At 48.1% G+C, this 17744-nt stretch overlaps 1 protein-coding gene across 1 annotated transcript in view; it reads right to left on the reverse strand.

Annotated features, from left to right (window-relative positions):
• poc1bl (POC1 centriolar protein homolog B (Chlamydomonas), like) overlaps positions 1-17744 on the reverse strand; it is a 157444-nt gene that overhangs the window by 38674 nt on the left and 101026 nt on the right. The window contains exon 6 of the mRNA XM_084312583.1: positions 11682-11799. Coding sequence (XP_084168709.1) covers positions 11682-11799 — 118 coding nt within the window. The remainder of the gene's footprint in view (positions 1-11681; positions 11800-17744) is intronic.

The following is a 17744-nucleotide window of genomic DNA, read 5'->3' on the forward strand; positions in this document are numbered from 1 at the left end:
ACGGTTAATATCCACTGACTTGAGCAGCTAGACTTAATGTCAGAGGTTTGGAACTAAGCATTTTAAAATAGAAAGTCAAGCCAGTTGCAATGTTTGCAAGGAGGACATGCTGGAGGCGAAGTTTTCAGACTAACTTTTCACCTGGAGGATAACGTTATGTGACTGAGGATTATCGTCGGCGTTTCAGACCAGAATGGACCATTACGTAAGTCGAACACTGAATGTATACTAATGTGCAAACATATATTGAAACTTTTAATATTTCTCATATGAAGCAGAAGCACATTTCTCAGGGTGAATGTAATAACAAACGCCTCCGCGCTCGCGCCCCGGACTATTATAGGCAACAGATGGGCTTGTCTCGCTCTGCCAGTTTCTGACAAAAATGCGTCAAAATTGATTACTAATGTGAAAGATCGGATCGGAAACGATCGGATCGATAGATATTTAAAATCACATGATCGGGATCGGATCCGAAGCAAAAAAAGGCGATCGGGACATCCCTAGTTTTTAGCCCTAGTTGCACTTTTGTTGCATCCCTAGTTATCCCATTAGTTCCCCCAAACTTACTGTAGGTCTGTTATGTTAAGCTAAGAAGTCTGCTAAGAAGCATATATTATTTATTATTATTTTATTTCATTGGGTTTTTAGCCCTAGTTGCACTTTTGTTGCACTTTTTGTGTTTATTTCATGTTTTTAACAGTGCATGAAAGATTGCGTATTACTGCAAAAAAAAAAAATATTTGCAGTAAAAAAAACTGTAAATCTTAAAAAGGATAGTTCAGATCTTTTGGAACCCTAGCCGTATTGATTTAATTTAATTAAATTTCAAACCTTTATTTATACTCATGAAGGCACTGTAGTTTCCCTCATTTACAGTGACCACACATTACATACAGAATAATATTTTTACAATAATATTTTTTATAATATTCTTTTTGCAATACCCTTTGATTTTAATGATCCATTCTATTTAAAAGAATAACTGAATTCAACTGAAACTGAACATTTTAACTGAATTTAAACTGAAACAGAAAATAACAATTTAGTGTTTTTTCAATGTTTGGCAGTAGACTATTCTAAAATGATTGGTCAGTCATGCACATCCCCACTTGACAGACAGTGGTTTGAGGTCCTGAACTCTGCAACAGAGGGGAGCATCTCCCTCTTCAGAGCGTGTTGGAGGTCAATCCCTGAGCTAAGTGGCATCAAAGGATCAGCTGCACAATCCTCATGCTAGCTCCGGCGTGAACTAAAGCTCAATGCAAAGTCAATGGGGTCGAGCACCTGTCTGCCACAGGCTGAGCGAGGCTCACTGAAATGTACTCCACACGGTGCACGCAAAGCAGATTTCAGTCAGCTTCAGTCAGCAACCAGTACAAACAGGAGCTTGACTCCTTTGACCTCACACCTCGTTTGTGGCCAGCTATCCGGAGCTAGTTATAAGGAAAAGCATGGATTGCGTTGAAAAAGGACCAATCAATAGCATCATTGGCAAGTAGGGGAAAAAACAGAACTACCCCTTTAAAGCTAGTATATAAGATGTAATTACCACAACACAACTACCCCTTTAAAGATAGCATATAAAATGGAATTAACACAACACAACTACCCCTTTAAAGCTAGTATATAAAATGGAATGAACACAACACAAGGAACAAAGTTAATATTCTTTAACTCTCAATATTTTGTAAACTCAAATAATTTGTGCACGGCTGTTAAGTTTTAGGAAATGTTTACACTTGTACAGTAAAGTATTTGAACGCTTTTTTAAGTATGCACTTTTCGTACAGTTCTCAAACCCCGTAGCTTTGAAGGCTTCTCAGATCTCATGCGGTGAAGCTGGTACACATAAAAGATGTTGTTTGGAGAGAGATTAGCAGCAGCATCTGCTCCGTGGTAAACCTCTCTGGTCTCTCTCTCTCTCTAGGGGTGTAACGTACACAAAAGCCCTTCTAGCTCTGGCTGGCCGTTTGTTCGCCATAGTATGAGGCTATGCTAAATTACAGCCTTACAGGTAATCTCTCAGTGGTGTGCGTGGGCACAATCCGGCCCTTTGGCACAAATTATATTTTGGGAAGGAGGGGCACACCGTACATGCAAAAAAAAAAAAAAAAGGAATGCGTGTGTTCCGTTAGTCAGGGTTCCCACAGACATTGCAAAATGAAATTCAAGGACTTTCAAGTACTTTTCCAAGCACTATTTTTCATTTTAAAAGGGCATTTAAAAGGATACAATTAACTTTTAAATGTTTTTATAGAAAAAAAATCTGATCCAATATGTTTGGCTTAAAGGGGACATGCATTGCTATTCCTTTCACTATTTGGGCAACTTTACACAATTCCTGTGATTCTATGGAACACATCTGTAAATTGAAAACACACACACACACAGTTGGGTTTGTGTGTAAATGCTCACGTTGCTCCGTATCCCTCTCCCCCTCTTGGCACCCGCGCAACCCGTTTGAGGAAGTAATCCACTGCTCTGTTGTTGAGCGAATTGTGGGCGGTGACTACAACCACAGAGCCAATCAGATCACAATCAGCTCAATCAGCGCCTTGCTACGTCGCATTGCGAGTCAGCTTAGTTGAGTGAGGGAAGATCTCGTGAATTTGAGACTAGACTGATGAGTCAATATGATAATTAACGACACAGACCACATTGATATAATCCCCAATTGCTAGGAAACAATGCTAAACACTGGAAAAGGCCATTTATAATGCATGGGACCTTTAAAACTAATTTCCGACAATTAGTTACTGTTGTGAAGGGCCAGATTAAACCGAATATATATATTTATTTATATATATATATTTAATTGTATTTGTATATTCTCTAATATTCCTTGATATCCCTTGTATATTCCTTGTACAATATGCATTGAATATCCATTCTAGCCTACTGAACATCCCATAATAGTCTCCATTCTACTATTGGTCGAGACCTTGGTGCCAGGCTGCCATACCCCCCAGACCCAGTTCAAACGTACCGCTCAACATGTACGAACAAGTCCTAGTTCCGCGTAGGAATCTGGCTACCGCACCACTAATGGGACTATTTGTTCATAGTGGGTATATATACTGCGCTACTAAAGTAGGACTTCCCTTTTCAGTCCAGTTTCTTACCCTCCAATAGAGTCACAGACGTAAAGCCTCCCCGCGACGCCACGTGTGGGAGTAAGGCCAAGTTCGGCTTACCATCGGTATTGAGACATCGTGTATATTAATATTTGAATAGTCATATTTGGCACTATATCGTCGAGTTGGACGTAGTCTATTAAGCTAATAATAGTCTGTTAATATATAGTGCTTCGTGCGGTGAGAATACTACTGTAGTCAGTACCCCATCGTTTCGGGCAGAGAACTGGCTGCTTATCCAGGGTGGTTGACCCCACGTGAAGCTGCACCCGAGGAGCCCCAGAGCCGACGAGCGAGTGGACCTGTATACCGGATTATTCTACCGACGACAGCCCGCCTTCCCAGGCACGGATTATGCTTTGTATACGTTGATTATTCCATGGATAAAGACCCCCGACACTGCCGTATGTTGGAACCCCCCCCCTGGAGAGGACGCAAGGTGAGGAGACGCTCTGCAAGACGAGGTCGCTTCACGTCTCTCCTCCGTGGACCGGAGGACGCCGGCCCACAAAGAGTCCACCTGCTTTCATCTGTGGTCCAAGGATCGCCGGCGCATTGAACGGCACTACAGTGGGTTCACCTGGGATACCCTTGGCCGGATGAGGCAGCCGGATTCTACCCCCCCCCCCCCTTCCTACTCCTGTCGGCTTACAAGCGACCGGATTAACCCCCCCCTAGTGTATCCAGTCTATAATCATTAAAGTATCATTGCTGTTATTCCTTAAACTATTCCAGGTCGTATATGTACCACCTGCGCCTTCAGAGATTGGACATTCTCTATTGATATACCGACGAATACACTTGCCATAAAAGTGCATACTAATTCCCATTCATAAATGTGATTGATTTGATTAAGTGCTTGCTCTACACACCATCGCTGTGTAGAAATAAAGACCTATTTCTAATTCGTACATTTGTGTTGGATCCGTTTCATCTACGTGACAGTGTTCATCATAATATATTTATGCCGAGTACTGGGTGGCCGAATATTAAGTACAAAGGTAGTGGTAGTAAGTATCATATCTAGTAATACAGTCAGGGAATTGTACCCCTCAGTTACAATTGGTCCTTCGAGCCGGAGGGTAATTAGTGTAATATTAATATAGTGTTATTAATATTGAAATGGCCTATGATGAACACTCCACGAAACGATCCTCCTAACCAACGCCCGCAGCGCGAACGACGGCTCCCTCAGTACTTAGAGGCTTACGCTGTCAGTCAACAACCTAGTCTTCTACTAACAGTAAACGCGGCAAAACTAGAAAGTAAAAGTATGTCTAACCCCAACGCCCAGACTACCCCGACCATAGAGGCCCCTACGGGTTCTAATGTAACTGACCAAGTTCACGGTGGGGACCAGTGGGAACCAGACATGACTTCACACCCCGCCAGTACTGAAGAAGTAGTCCCCGATGAGTCCCGGGAGGAATACAACGCTACCGAGACAGAACTCGGCACGGAAGAAGACGGGGAGAGCACCGTGGAGATAGAGCTCCAAGGCTCCGCAAGGAGTACCCCGAGGGAAGGCTCCCCTATACAACCGCCTTCCCCCAGCGAGGCAGAGAGGACCCTACAGCAGGCCTTCCTCATCAGCCTGAACGCCGCTGCTGAACGCGACCGACTGCAGATCCAGCAGCGGAGCGAAGAAGAGCATATACGTCTAGAAATAAGACGCATTCAGAGGGAAGAGAATGTGGCCCGAGACCGAGCAGACAGCCAGCGAGCAGCTGCTGGTGCTCTACGGGACGCAGAGCGCGACAGACAGCAAGCGCAACTAATAGAACAGCTGATCAGACGGACAACACCCTCTCCCTCCGCCAGAGGCTCCAGGAACTCGTCTAGACACACCTCCAGGGCGGCATCCCCTAGCCGAGTAAACAACCCTGAACTTGACCAACAGACGAGGTCTATACCCCCCACAGACCACCTCCCCCCACCGGTCCAAGCGAGACCTAGCAACCGGGAAGGAGCAGCATATCCTGTGGAGAGGCTAAACCAGAGACTACAAGCCCTGGATGACCTAACTGAAGACGAAGAGGAGGAGAACCACGCCCGACGACAGCACAGTACTCTACCGGACCAGGAGGTCCGGTACAGCCCAGGCTATACTCCCGCGGAGCTGCGCTACAGACCCCCGACTCTATACCCGGGTGAGCACGACGCACAACCCGCACCGAGGAACAGCACCTGGACAAGCGGGCCATGGTACACTGCCGGTACCAGCCCATACCAAGGAGCGGGAGGAGACTCGCCTAGGAGGCCTCTCCCCCAACACTCGCCGATGTATCCACAGTCAGCGTCATACATTGGCACGCCTATGGTACCCGACTTCACCCAAGAGAACCGGGCCCAGTACACAGAACTCCGCATGTGTCTGGAGACCATGTTGGTGGATGTATTGGATGAACGCCATAAATACGCCATCCTACTGAAGCACTTAAAGGTACCCCGCGCACATAATATAGCGCTCACCTACGCGACTTCCACCACCCCATACACAGCAGCGCTGGTAGCATTGGACCAGAGGTATGGGCGCATATGGGATTACGTGATCCAGGAGATCCGACACATCGACCGCTTACCCCCAGCAATAGACAATCGAGCACTGGACGACCTGTCCATCAGAGTGCAGTCCCTGGTAGGGATGTTGGGAGCGCAGAGAGAGAAGGGGAGGCATGAACTTTACGCCAACTCAAATGTGGAAAGGATCTTGGAGAAGCTGCCGCCCGCTCGACAGGAGCGTTTTAGGCGACAGAGAGACCACCGAGACCCGAATGGCCCCGAACCGAACCTCCTCGATCTAGCAGACTTCCTGGCGAGAGAAGTCAGCAGCCTACGGCTAGATACATTCGGACGGAGCACCCCTGGCTCCAGAGAAGGAACCAGACGACTAAATGATGGAAGAAGATCGGTGACTGTGATGCACCAATCGGAGTCAGTACCGAGCAGCAGGAGCCACAGTACCCCCTCCAGAACGGAGAAGTGGAAGATAGTGTGCCCCTACTGTGAGAAAGAACACTGGCTAGCGCAATGTGACTCCTTCCCCAAGCTGAACGCGGAGGAAGCAAGTCAATGGATAAAGTCCAACAAGCGCTGTTTTCGCTGTGCGCGCTCACACATGGCAGCCGAATGCCGCTTAAAGAAAAGGTGCACCAAGTGCGATGGAGCCCATCTGGACATACTTCACGACAGTAACAGACGGCGCCCTTCACCCGCACCATCCAGCAGCAAAGCGAGCGTCATGTACATCGATCCCGCCAGCAGCAGTGGAGCCCGAGTACTCCTAAAAGTAGTGCGTGTGACACTAAGCTACCAGAATAAAGTCCTGGACACTTACGCCGTCCTCGATGACGGGTCAGAGAAGACCCTGCTGCTCGCCTCCGCTGCGGCCCAGCTAGGGCTGCGGGGAAGCGAAACCCAAATGACAATTCGGACAATAAGACGAGATTTGAAGACGATAAAGGGCGAGAATGTCTCATTCTCTATCGCAGCAAGCGGCCAGCCTGAGCGACGGTACCAGATTACAGACGCTTTCACCAGCCAAGAAATAGGACTGTCGTGGTACACATACCCCGTCGCCAAGCTGATGGAGAAATATGCACATCTGCGCAAGTTACCGATCCCGCTCATAGACAATGCTATGCCGACCCTGTTGATAGGCTCCGACCATGCAGACCTCATTGTCCCGATAGACCGGGTTCATACCGGACCCCGAGGCTGTCCTGCAGCAGTCGAGACCCGTTTGGGATGGACTCTCCAAGGCCCGCTCGCCAAATCTCTCAACCGAAGTACAGCCACTAGATGTCTCCACTCCCGAGTCACGGAGGGAGAAACCGCACTCCTGCAACACGTAGAGCGGCTATGGACCTTGGAACAAATGCCCTTTAAGAACGGAAAGAAAGACATTCGCTCTAAAGATGACATTTACGCCATTCACCCTGCTGCTCGCCTCCGCTGCGGCCCAGCTAGGGCTGCGGGGAAGCGAAACCCAAATGACAATTCGGACAATAAGACGAGATTTGAAGACGATAAAGGGCGAGAATGTCTCATTCTCTATCGCAGCAAGCGGCCAGCCTGAGCGACGGTACCAGATTACAGACGCTTTCACCAGCCAAGAAATAGGACTGTCGCGGTACACATACCCCGTCGCCAAGCTGATGGAGAAATATGCACATCTGCGCAAGTTACCGATCCCGCTCATAGACAATGCTATGCCGACCCTGTTGATAGGCTCCGACCATGCAGACCTCATTGTCCCGATAGACCGGGTTCATACCGGACCCCGAGGCTGTCCTGCAGCAGTCGAGACCCGTTTGGGATGGACTCTCCAAGGCCCGCTCGCCAAATCTCTCAACCGAAGTACAGCCACTAGATGTCTCCACTCCCGAGTCACGGAGGGAGAAACCGCACTCCTGCAACACGTAGAGCGGCTATGGACCTTGGAACAAATGCCCTTTAAGAACGGAAAGAAAGACATTCGCTCTAAAGATGACATTTACGCCATTCGTCTCCTCGAGACAGGGACCAAGAGAGTCCCGGTCAACGGCGTGTTGAGATACGCCACGCCACTCCTGCGGCGAGAAGGAATGCCTACTTTCCACGCCAAGACAGACGCCACAGAACGGTACCTGCTGAACACGGAGCGGCGCTTAGCCAAGAACCCCGCCCAAGAGAGTGTATATACCGCGCTGAGATTGAGAAGCTCATCACAGCGGGACACGTCACAAAGATGGACATTAAAGAGGCTGACCAGACCACTGAATCGTGGTACGTGCCTCACCACAAGGTCCATCACAACGGTAAAGACCGCATAGTATTTAACTACAGCTACCAGATCGGATCCCAAAATCTGAATAAAGAGTTACTGCCCGGTCCCACACTCGGCCCCTCCCTACTCGGCGTTCTACTCCGCTTCCGCCAGGAAAAGGTGGCCATCAGCGGGGACATTAAAGGAATGTTCCTGCAGGTGAGATTAGTAGAGGAGGACAAGCCCCTGTTACGGTTCCTATGGAGAGAGAAGCCAGGAGATGAGCACCCAGCCATCTACCAATGGGAAGTCCTCCCCTTCGGAACGACGTGCAGCCCCTGCTGTGCTACATTTGCACTACAGAAACATGTAGCAGAGGACCCAGCAGCGGACGAAGAGGTCCGACACAGCGTAAAGAACAGCTTCTACGTAGACAACTGTCTACAAAGCCTTTCAACCCAGGGAGAAGCCGAGGCTCTCCTGATTAAACTCCGCGCCTCATTGATCAAAGGCGGCTTTGATCTCAGGCAGTGGGCCAGCAGCGATCCGCAAGTACTGCGCAGCCTCTCCTCCGAGGACAAGGCAGCCAGCAGCGAGACCTGGATGGCTACAATCCCGGTAGAAGCCCAGGAGATGACCCTGGGATTGGTGTGGCGATTCAAAACAGATTCGCTTCACTACAGACACAAGCCCCTGACTACGGACCAGGGAAGGCCGGCGGCGGCGCCGACCACCAGACGGAGTGTGTACACAACACTCGCCCGACAATATGACCCGCTAGGATGTATTCTACCGTACACCACCAGGGCAAAAATGATTGTACGAGCATTGTGGGACAAGGACCAGGGCTGGGACGACCCCATTCCCGCACCCCTTGCATCCACCTGGAGAGAGTGGGAGATGGAGCTCCACTCACTCCCAGGCGTTAATATGCGCCGAAGCTACTTCCCACCCACGGTGAGGCCAGAGACATGTAAAATGGACTTACACGTCTTCAGTGACGCCTCAGAGGTCGCATACGGATCAGTAGCCTACTTGCGGGCCCAAGAAAGGGGGGGAGAGATCTACACAGCATTTGTCCTCGCCCGCTCGAGAATAGCCCCACGCAAGCAACAATCTATCCCACGTCTAGAGCTCTGCGCAGCCCTAGCCGGAGCGCACCTAGCCACGCTCATCCAACGTGAGCTCACCATACCGGTGTCTAGAACAATCCTGTGGTCAGATTCCACGACAGTACTCGCCTGGATCAAATCGGACTCATGCAAGTACAAAGTCTTCGTGGGAGTCAGAGTCACCGAGATTCAAGACTTAACCGAAGAGTTAACCGGAGAAACAGAGTGGCGCTACGTTGATACAAAACAGAACCCAGCTGACGTCATCACCCGGGGAATGCCCCTAGATGACCTCACCCGTCGCAATGTCTACAGTGACGGCCCCGCATTCCTAAGACTCCCGGAAGGACAGTGGCCCATGCCTATCCCGAGGGAAGCAAGTCCAGAGGAGGTGGAAAATAAGAAGCCTGTGTTCTGTGGATTGAGCACTGTTATCTCCGCAGACCCCACCATAGAGAGTGCACAACAAAGGACATTCCTACTGCACTACCTACCGTCTCTACAGACCCGCCAAAAGTGGGTAAAGGAGAGAGACAATTTGACAGAAGGAACAGTCGTCATGATTATTGATCAATCACTGCCCAGAGCTATGTGGCCGGCCGGCCGCGTAAGCAAAGTGATCACCGGTGCCGACGGCAAGGTCCGAGCAGCTGAAGTGCTCGTCCAGGGTCGCACTTACACCCGTCCCGTGGCGAGGCTCATAGAACTGCCCCGACTCCCAGACACAATCGATGATGACCATGACCCTATAACCCTATGACTTTGTGAAGTTGACTGACCCCTCCAGCAAACCCTTATGTGTAAATAGACAACGCGATTAATCTGTCTCTGCTTAACTGATTAGGTCTGGGACCAATCAGGGGGTGGCTGTTGTGAAGGGCCAGATTAAACCGAATATATATATTTATTTATATATATATATATTTAATTGTATTTGTATATTCTCTAATATTCCTTGATATCCCTTGTATATTCCTTGTACAATATGCATTGAATATCCATTCTAGCCTACTGAACATCCCATAATAGTCTCCATTCTACTATTGGTCGAGACCTTGGTGCCAGGCTGCCATACCCCCCAGACCCAGTTCAAACGTACCGCTCAACATGTACGAACAAGTCCTAGTTCCGCGTAGGAATCTGGCTACCGCACCACTAATGGGACTATTTGTTCATAGTGCGTATATATACTGCGCTACTAAAGTAGGACTTCCCTTTTCAGTCCAGTTTCTTACCCTCCAATAGAGTCACAGACGTAAAGCCTCCCCGCGACGCCACGTGTGGGAGTAAGGCCAAGTTCGGCTTACCATCGGTATTGAGACATCGTGTATATTAATATTTGAATAGTCATATTTGGCACTATATCGTCGAGTTGGACGTAGTCTATTAAGCTAATAATAGTCTGTTAATATATAGTGCTTCGTGCGGTGAGAATACTACCGTAGTCAGTACCCCATCGTTTCGGGCAGAGAACTGGCTGCTTATCCAGGGTGGTTGACCCCACGTGAAGCTGCACCCGAGGAGCCCCAGAGCCGACGAGCGAGTGGACCTGTATACCGGATTATTCTACCGACGACAGCCCGCCTTCCCAGGCACGGATTATGCTTTGTATACGTTGATTATTCCATGGATAAAGACCCCCGACACTGCCGTGTGTTGGAACCCCCCCCCTGGAGAGGACGCAAGGTGAGGAGACGCTCTGCAAGACGAGGTCGCTTCACGTCTCTCCTCCGTGGACCGGAGGACGCCGGCCCACAAAGAGTCCACCTGCTTTCATCTGTGGTCCAAGGATCGCCGGCGCATTGAACGGCACTACAGTGGGTTCACCTGGGATACCCTTGGCCGGATGAGGCAGCCGGATTCTACCCCCCCCCCCTTCCTACTCCTGTCGGCTTACAAGCGACCGGATTAACCCCCCCCTAGTGTATCCAGTCTATAATCATTAAAGTATCATTGCTGTTATTCCTTAAACTATTCCAGGTCGTATATGTACCACCTGCGCCTTCAGAGATTGGACATTCTCTATTGATATACCGACGAATACTCTTGCCATAAAAGTGCATACTAATTCCCATTCATAAATGTGATTGATTTGATTAAGTGCTTGCTCTACACACCATCGCTGTGTAGAAATAAAGACCTATTTCTAATTCGTACATTTGTGTTGGATCCGTTTCATCTACGTGACAGTGTTCATCATAATATATTTATGCCGAGTACTGGGTGGCCGAATATTAAGTACAAAGGTAGTGGTAGTAAGTATCATATCTAGTAATACAGTCAGGGAATTGTACCCCTCAGTTACAGTTACGCTTTAAATTAAAAAAAAAATTATTTCTTGATTCAGAACAATTTTATCATGGATGAACAAAACATTCAATGCGAATGGTTGATTTGAAAATCAAGGACTTTTTAAACACCTTGTTAAAAAATGGGCTGTTTTCAAGGAATTCCAGGCCTTGACTTTTAAAAAAGATATATATATATATATATGTTTTTATCAAGCACTTTAAGCACTTCAAGGACCTTGTGCAAACCCTGGTTAGTGGTTAAAGTAACGCTGTATTAGTTCGGTACACAGCGCTGTACTGAACCGAAGGTCCAGTATTACGGAGACGGTTCGGTACGGACACATGTACCGTTACACCGCCCTGTCTCTCTCTCCGAGGCGCCTCACTCACTCACCCTGAACGAGAGCTCCAGGTTCTCCCCGCCCCACACCTCCATGCCCATGTCGTAGGTGCCCAGGTACTGGAAGTAGGCCTTGCTCACAGCAAACAGCCCGCCTGCCATGGTAGGAGACCTGAAGGGGAACACAGAGGAGTCGTGTGACGGAACAGGGGACACAGACTCAAAGCAAAACAAATCTTAATTGAAAATCCAATCCAATCCACTTTATTTATAGAGCACAATTAAAAACAATAAAGTTGACCAAAGTGCTGTGCAAGTCCCACAACATAAGATAAAAACATAAAAATAAATAAAAGCACACAATAAAAACATATACAATATGTCACGTAAAAAAGGCAGGTCTCTCAAAAACTGTTTAAAAACCAAAAGCCAGAGCAAATAAATGTGTTTTGAGGTGTGATTTGAACACCTGCAGAGTGGGGGCTGCCTAACATGCAGAGGCAGCTCGTTCCAGAGCTCTGGGGATGCCACTGCAAAAGCACGGCCCAACGCAGACCGCTATACCAAGAGGTGAATTCACTACTTCGCAACGTGTCTATCTGTCTTTGAGGATGTGAGAGTGAGTTTAACCCATAGCACCGCTACTCACCCCAGCCCTTCTTGACTGCGCTTCACGATACCATCCGTTACATATATATTTAATTTATATTATAACTATTTTATTTTATTGATTTAATTTAATTTGATTTAATTTAATAGTTTTGTCATTATTAGTATTATTGCTGTCCTGCGATGTTATTATTGTTACTGTATTGTGTACATCTTGTTTCATGTGGAAAAATAGGAAAATTAAGAACATTTTATCACACAAAAAAAGAAGTACCGGTACGTGTTTGGCCCACAAGTGCCTCAGGCAAGGCAGTCAAGATGGGAGAAGACCTGAGTGGAATACAGAGGACTAAATAATACTCACTTGCTCATGTGAAGGACTATACTAATAAAGTCCTGTTGGCCTCGACCTCGATGTGCCTGAGACAGTGGCCAGGCTCGTGTTGGATCAATAAAAGACCACTTTGCAGTCACAACCCAATACCAAGGAGATTACTGCACATATTCCACACTTTACAGTGTAGGAAACCCTGTGAATGTTGTATATATTTTTGGTACATCAGGTATATCTATATATCTTTGGCCATGTGTTAGGGGTGTGATGATCTGGTAAGACGATTCTCCCTCCCTGTATATTGTGACTTATTATAACTTATTATTATTATTATTATATTATGACTTAGTATTATCTTAACCTTTGTGTCTTTTATGCAATTGTTTTCATTGCCTTCCTATTACCCTGTACTTACCGGAGATCTTTATAAGCTCATATTTAGCTAATAACACTTAAAATCATTGCTAAACAAATGTATTGCTGAAAATACACACTTTTTATTTTTAAGATTTATTTTAGCATTTTTACAGCTTCCTTTTTATGGCCATACAAGACCAACAGAGGAGAGGGAGAAGAAGTGGGGAGGACATGCGACAAGTCATCTCTGGGAGCGGGAGGCGAACCCGGGACGGCCGCGTAGGTGTGCGAGGCACTATGCAGTGCGCCACAAGGGCGCCCCGAAAATATACACTTTGACTGCTGTTTTGAGAGGGTTAGGGTCTTTACTCTTGGCTACATTTTAAGAAGAAACACAACATCACTTAATACAGACTGTATTGATCTATTTGTGACGTGAAATAAATCTTGTACCAGGCAGATCGGGCTTAAGTGGTTAAAGTTAATTTGAAGTTCATAGGACGAGTTGATAAATAGCATTATACAACCTATAGCAACAGGATTTGTGCGCCCGGCCAATTGACTAAGGACACAAGACTTGGTGAACAGGGTTCCCACAGACATTGCAAAATTAAATTCAAGGACTTTCAAGTACTTTTCTAAGCACTATTATCCATTTTAAAAGGGCATTTAACACTTTGATTGCCTAAGGCTAAATTCATGATATACCATAGGTTGCCAGCTCTATTTGTCTATGGAGAAATTCCCCTTCTTTGCAGGGCTATAACTTTTTAAATTCTATTGCTAAATTGCCATTATTAGGGCCCATTCAATGTCCTATATGTATTGTTCAGGGTGTATGAACGTTAAACTTTTTCATTCACATATTCATACTAAAATATGATCTAAAGTATAAGTATGTTTTCATCTCTTTCTGCAGCTTTCTCCAGAACGTGATTTATAGCCCCAAATGCATTATATTGATGATCAAGTCAAGTCAAGTCAAGAGTTTTAATTGTCACGGCATACAGGTATACAATGAAATGCGGGTGGTCTTGCCCGCAACGATGTGCAATACAGTGGTACATATAATAGAATCAAAAGAAGGAAACAACATTGTGCAGTAACAGGTAGCAGGTAACATGGAGTGACATCTCGGTATCTGTACATAGTTATTTACAGAGCATATGGGACATGCTAGTTAGCTTTGGTAGTGCAATACACTGTTCCTGTTATTCTAATTTAAAGTGTCCTTTCCTTTGGCCATTAAGTGTGCGTGTGTGCGACATGAGTGTGTGCCCGCTCATGTTAAAGTGTTAAGTGGCTGCTCGTGTGTGAGCGTGCACAGTGTGCGTGTCGTGTGTGTGTTCATGTGTGCTTGTGTGTGGACAGTTCAATGTTCTGAGCACTCAATGTTCATTGTTCATAGCTCTGATGGCCTGGGGGAAGAAGCTGAGCCTAAGCCGCTCTGTCCTAGTAGCTGGGGTTCGCAGGCGTCTGCCTGACCTCAGCAGCTGAAACAGGCTGTTATTGGGTGGTGAGGGTCCTTCATTATCCTGCAGGCTCTGGATTTGCACCTCTTGTTGTATAGAACCTGCAGGGGGGGTAGTGCAATACCCGTGGTACGCTCGGCTGAGCGCACCACTCTCTGTAGGGCCTTCTTGTCCTGTGCCGTGCTGTTTCCATACCAGGCAGTGATGTTTCCGGTCAGGATGCTCTCTACAGCTCCTGAGTAGAAGGACTGGAGTATCTTTCCCGATACTCTGAACTTCCTTAACTGTCTCAGGTGGTAGAGACGCTGTTTCGCCTTCTTTACTACTGTGTCTATGTGTGTTGACCATGTCAGGTCCTCTGAGATGTGGACCCCCAGGTACTTGAAGCTGCTCACCCTGTCCACGGTAGCCCCGTTAATCATCAGTGGTGTGTGCGTCTCCTGCTGTCCTCTCCTATAATCCACGATCAGCTCCTTGGTTTTACCAATGTTCAGGAGCAGGCTGTTGTCCTGGCACCAGCGTTCCAGTACCTCAACCTCCTCCCGGTAGGCCTTCTCGTCGTTGTCCGAGATCAGCCCCACCACCACCGTGTCATCTGCGAACTTCACTATGGAGTTGGAGCTGAACTTGGCCACACAGTCGTGTGTGTAGAGTGAGTACAGCAGGGGGCTCAGAACACAGCCCTGGGGGGACCCGATGCTCAGGGTGATGGTGTTGGAGGTCTGACCCCCCACCCTGACCGCCTGGGGTCTTTCGCTCAGAAAGTCCAGTACCCAGGCGCTCAGGGCGGAGCTCAGACCTAGCTCGATCAGCTTGTCCACCAGTCTGGTGGGGACTATGGTGTTGAACGCTGAGCTGTAGTCAATGAACAACAGTCTCACGTAGCCCCCCTTCTGACGGTCAAGGTGCGAGAGGGTGCTGTGCAGTACCTGGGAGACCGCGTCGTCGGTGGACCTGTTTGTCCTGTATGCAAATTGCATAGGGTCCATATCACTGGGGAGGGAGGCACAAATGTGGTCCTTGACCAGCCTCTCGAAACATTTCATGACCACAGAGGTGAGTGCCACCGGTCTGTAGTCATTTGGACATGCTGGGGAGGGTTTCTTCGGCACAGGGATGATGGTAGACATCTTGAAGCAGGCAGGGACCACTGACTCCGCCAGTGATTGATTAAATATGGCGGTGAACACAGGGGCCAGCTGGTTGGCACAGGTCTTGAGTATACGTCCCGTTATGCCATCTGGGCCAGCAGCCTTCCTGGTGTTCACCTGCATAAATGCTCTTCTCACACTGTGTTCCGACAACGAGAGAGCGTCGTCCCCCCCTCGCGGTTGCCCCCCCCCCCTCCACAACAGCCGGCGCGCCAGTGACGTCACTAGCCGGAGAGCCAGCAGCGCCACTGTCTCCACCAAACCGAGCGTAGAAGATGTTGAGCTTGTCCGCGAGGGAGGCGTCGTCGCTCCCCATTGAGGGGGCGCTGACTTTATAGTCAGTTATTGTCTTCAGTCCCTGCCATAATCCTCTTGTGTCGTTTTGTGCCATTTGTGTCTCCAGTTTATCAGCATATGTCCTCTTAGCAAGTTTGACAGCCTTGCGTAGAGTATAGACTGAAGCCTTATACTCCTCCATGTTTCCTGACTCTCTACCCAGGTTGTAGGCGGTGGTACGAGAGTTCAGAGCTGCTCTAATAGTGCTATCCACCCACGGTTTCTGGTTTGGGAAAATCCGCACCGTTTTCCTGGGGACAATACCATCGGCTATTGTTGTGATATAACACACCACTGTGTCTGCTAGCTCGCTGACGTCACTGGCGCTTCCTTTGAACATATCCCAATCCGTGTCTGCAAGCACGTCCTGGAGCGTGGCCTCTGATTCGTCGGTCCACTTCTTTGTCTCACGTGACACGACGGCGTCACGTGATCTCTGTTGATATGCCGGAAATAGCAAGATGGAGTCATGATCGCTCGAGCTTGTGGACCCCGTTAATGGCAGAGCGGCTACTGCCTTGTAACCGGCTTTGAACGGGGAATAACAGTGGTCGAGTGTGTTTTTCCCTCTGGTGGAGCAAGCGATGTGCTGAAAAAAGGACGGCATCACTTTCTTCAGGTTGGCCTGGTTGAAATCGCCGGCCACTACCATCGCTGCGTCTGGGTGTTTGATCTGGTGTCTGTTGAGATTATCGTGTAGTTCGCCCAGCGCTTTGCCCGTATTCGCGTGTGGGGGGATATACACGGCAGTCATGACGACCGCGGTGAACTCCCTCGGGAGGTGAAACGGACGACACAGGATAGAAAGATGTTCCAAGTCCGGCGAACACGAGTTTGAGAGAACCTGCACCCCCTCGGGATTAACCCAGGAATTGTTCGTGATGAGGCAGACTCCGCCGCCGATGGTCTTTCCTGAGGCAGGGGTACGATCTGCACGTAAGACTGTGAAGGCATCCGAGGGAGATACGCTTTTGTCCGGAGTCGTCGACGTGAGCCATGTCTCTGTGAGACAAATAATGTTGATGTCTCTCATCTCCCGTTGGAACCGGACCCTCGCTCTCAGGTCATCCATCCTACCCTCCAACGAACGGGCATTCGCCAGAAAGATGGATGGAATTGCTGGGCGGTAAGCAGCTCTTTTTAGTCTCAATCTGATACCTCCACGTCTCCAGCTGTGTCTCCTCCTGCCGTCGCCTTTGTCCTTTTCCTTGCCGCCATTCTCCCGTCTGATTTCTGCTGGCCATTCTAGGTCAAAAGTGTCTCCAAACTCCTCTTTGAGCCCGGGGTTCAGGTCCATAAGTGTCTGACGGTCGTATGACGTACCCGCCAGTGTTGCTTTAAATAGAAAAGTAGAAAAAATAAACATAATAGCTAAAAGTGAGTACATCGTTGCGGAGCTAAAACCAGAGGCGTCTGACCAGGGTCGCGTCCTCAGTGATCAAATACAGTTTGATAGCAATCGGCGCGATATAAAAAAATCCAACTGGACGGACTTCTGGAAGTTACTACACGTCATTTGATGTTGACCGGATGGGCGAGGGGGCGTTTATAATTTCGTGGGCAGCGTTATACCATTCATCTAATGTGGGTCAAATGTTCATCAGATCAGTTAGTATAGAAGACATTGAAAAATAACGCTGAATCTTACCGTATCTTCCTCGCGCCGTTGGGCGATGAGCGTGGAGTATACATTTTCCTATTATGGGATGTTGGAATACCCAGTCCATTTCCAGGTTGTATAATGGTATATACGTCCAAATCATGTTGTTTATCGCGTTATTGGCAACGGATCGCTATGTATTGTGACGAGCTAGAGTGCCGGGACCTTTACCGAGTGCCCGGAAGTAATATGGGAGAA

Source organism: Notolepis coatsorum (assembly GCF_963971535.1).
Source record: "Notolepis coatsorum genome assembly, chromosome: 4".
NCBI lineage: Eukaryota > Metazoa > Chordata > Actinopteri > Aulopiformes > Paralepididae > Notolepis > Notolepis coatsorum.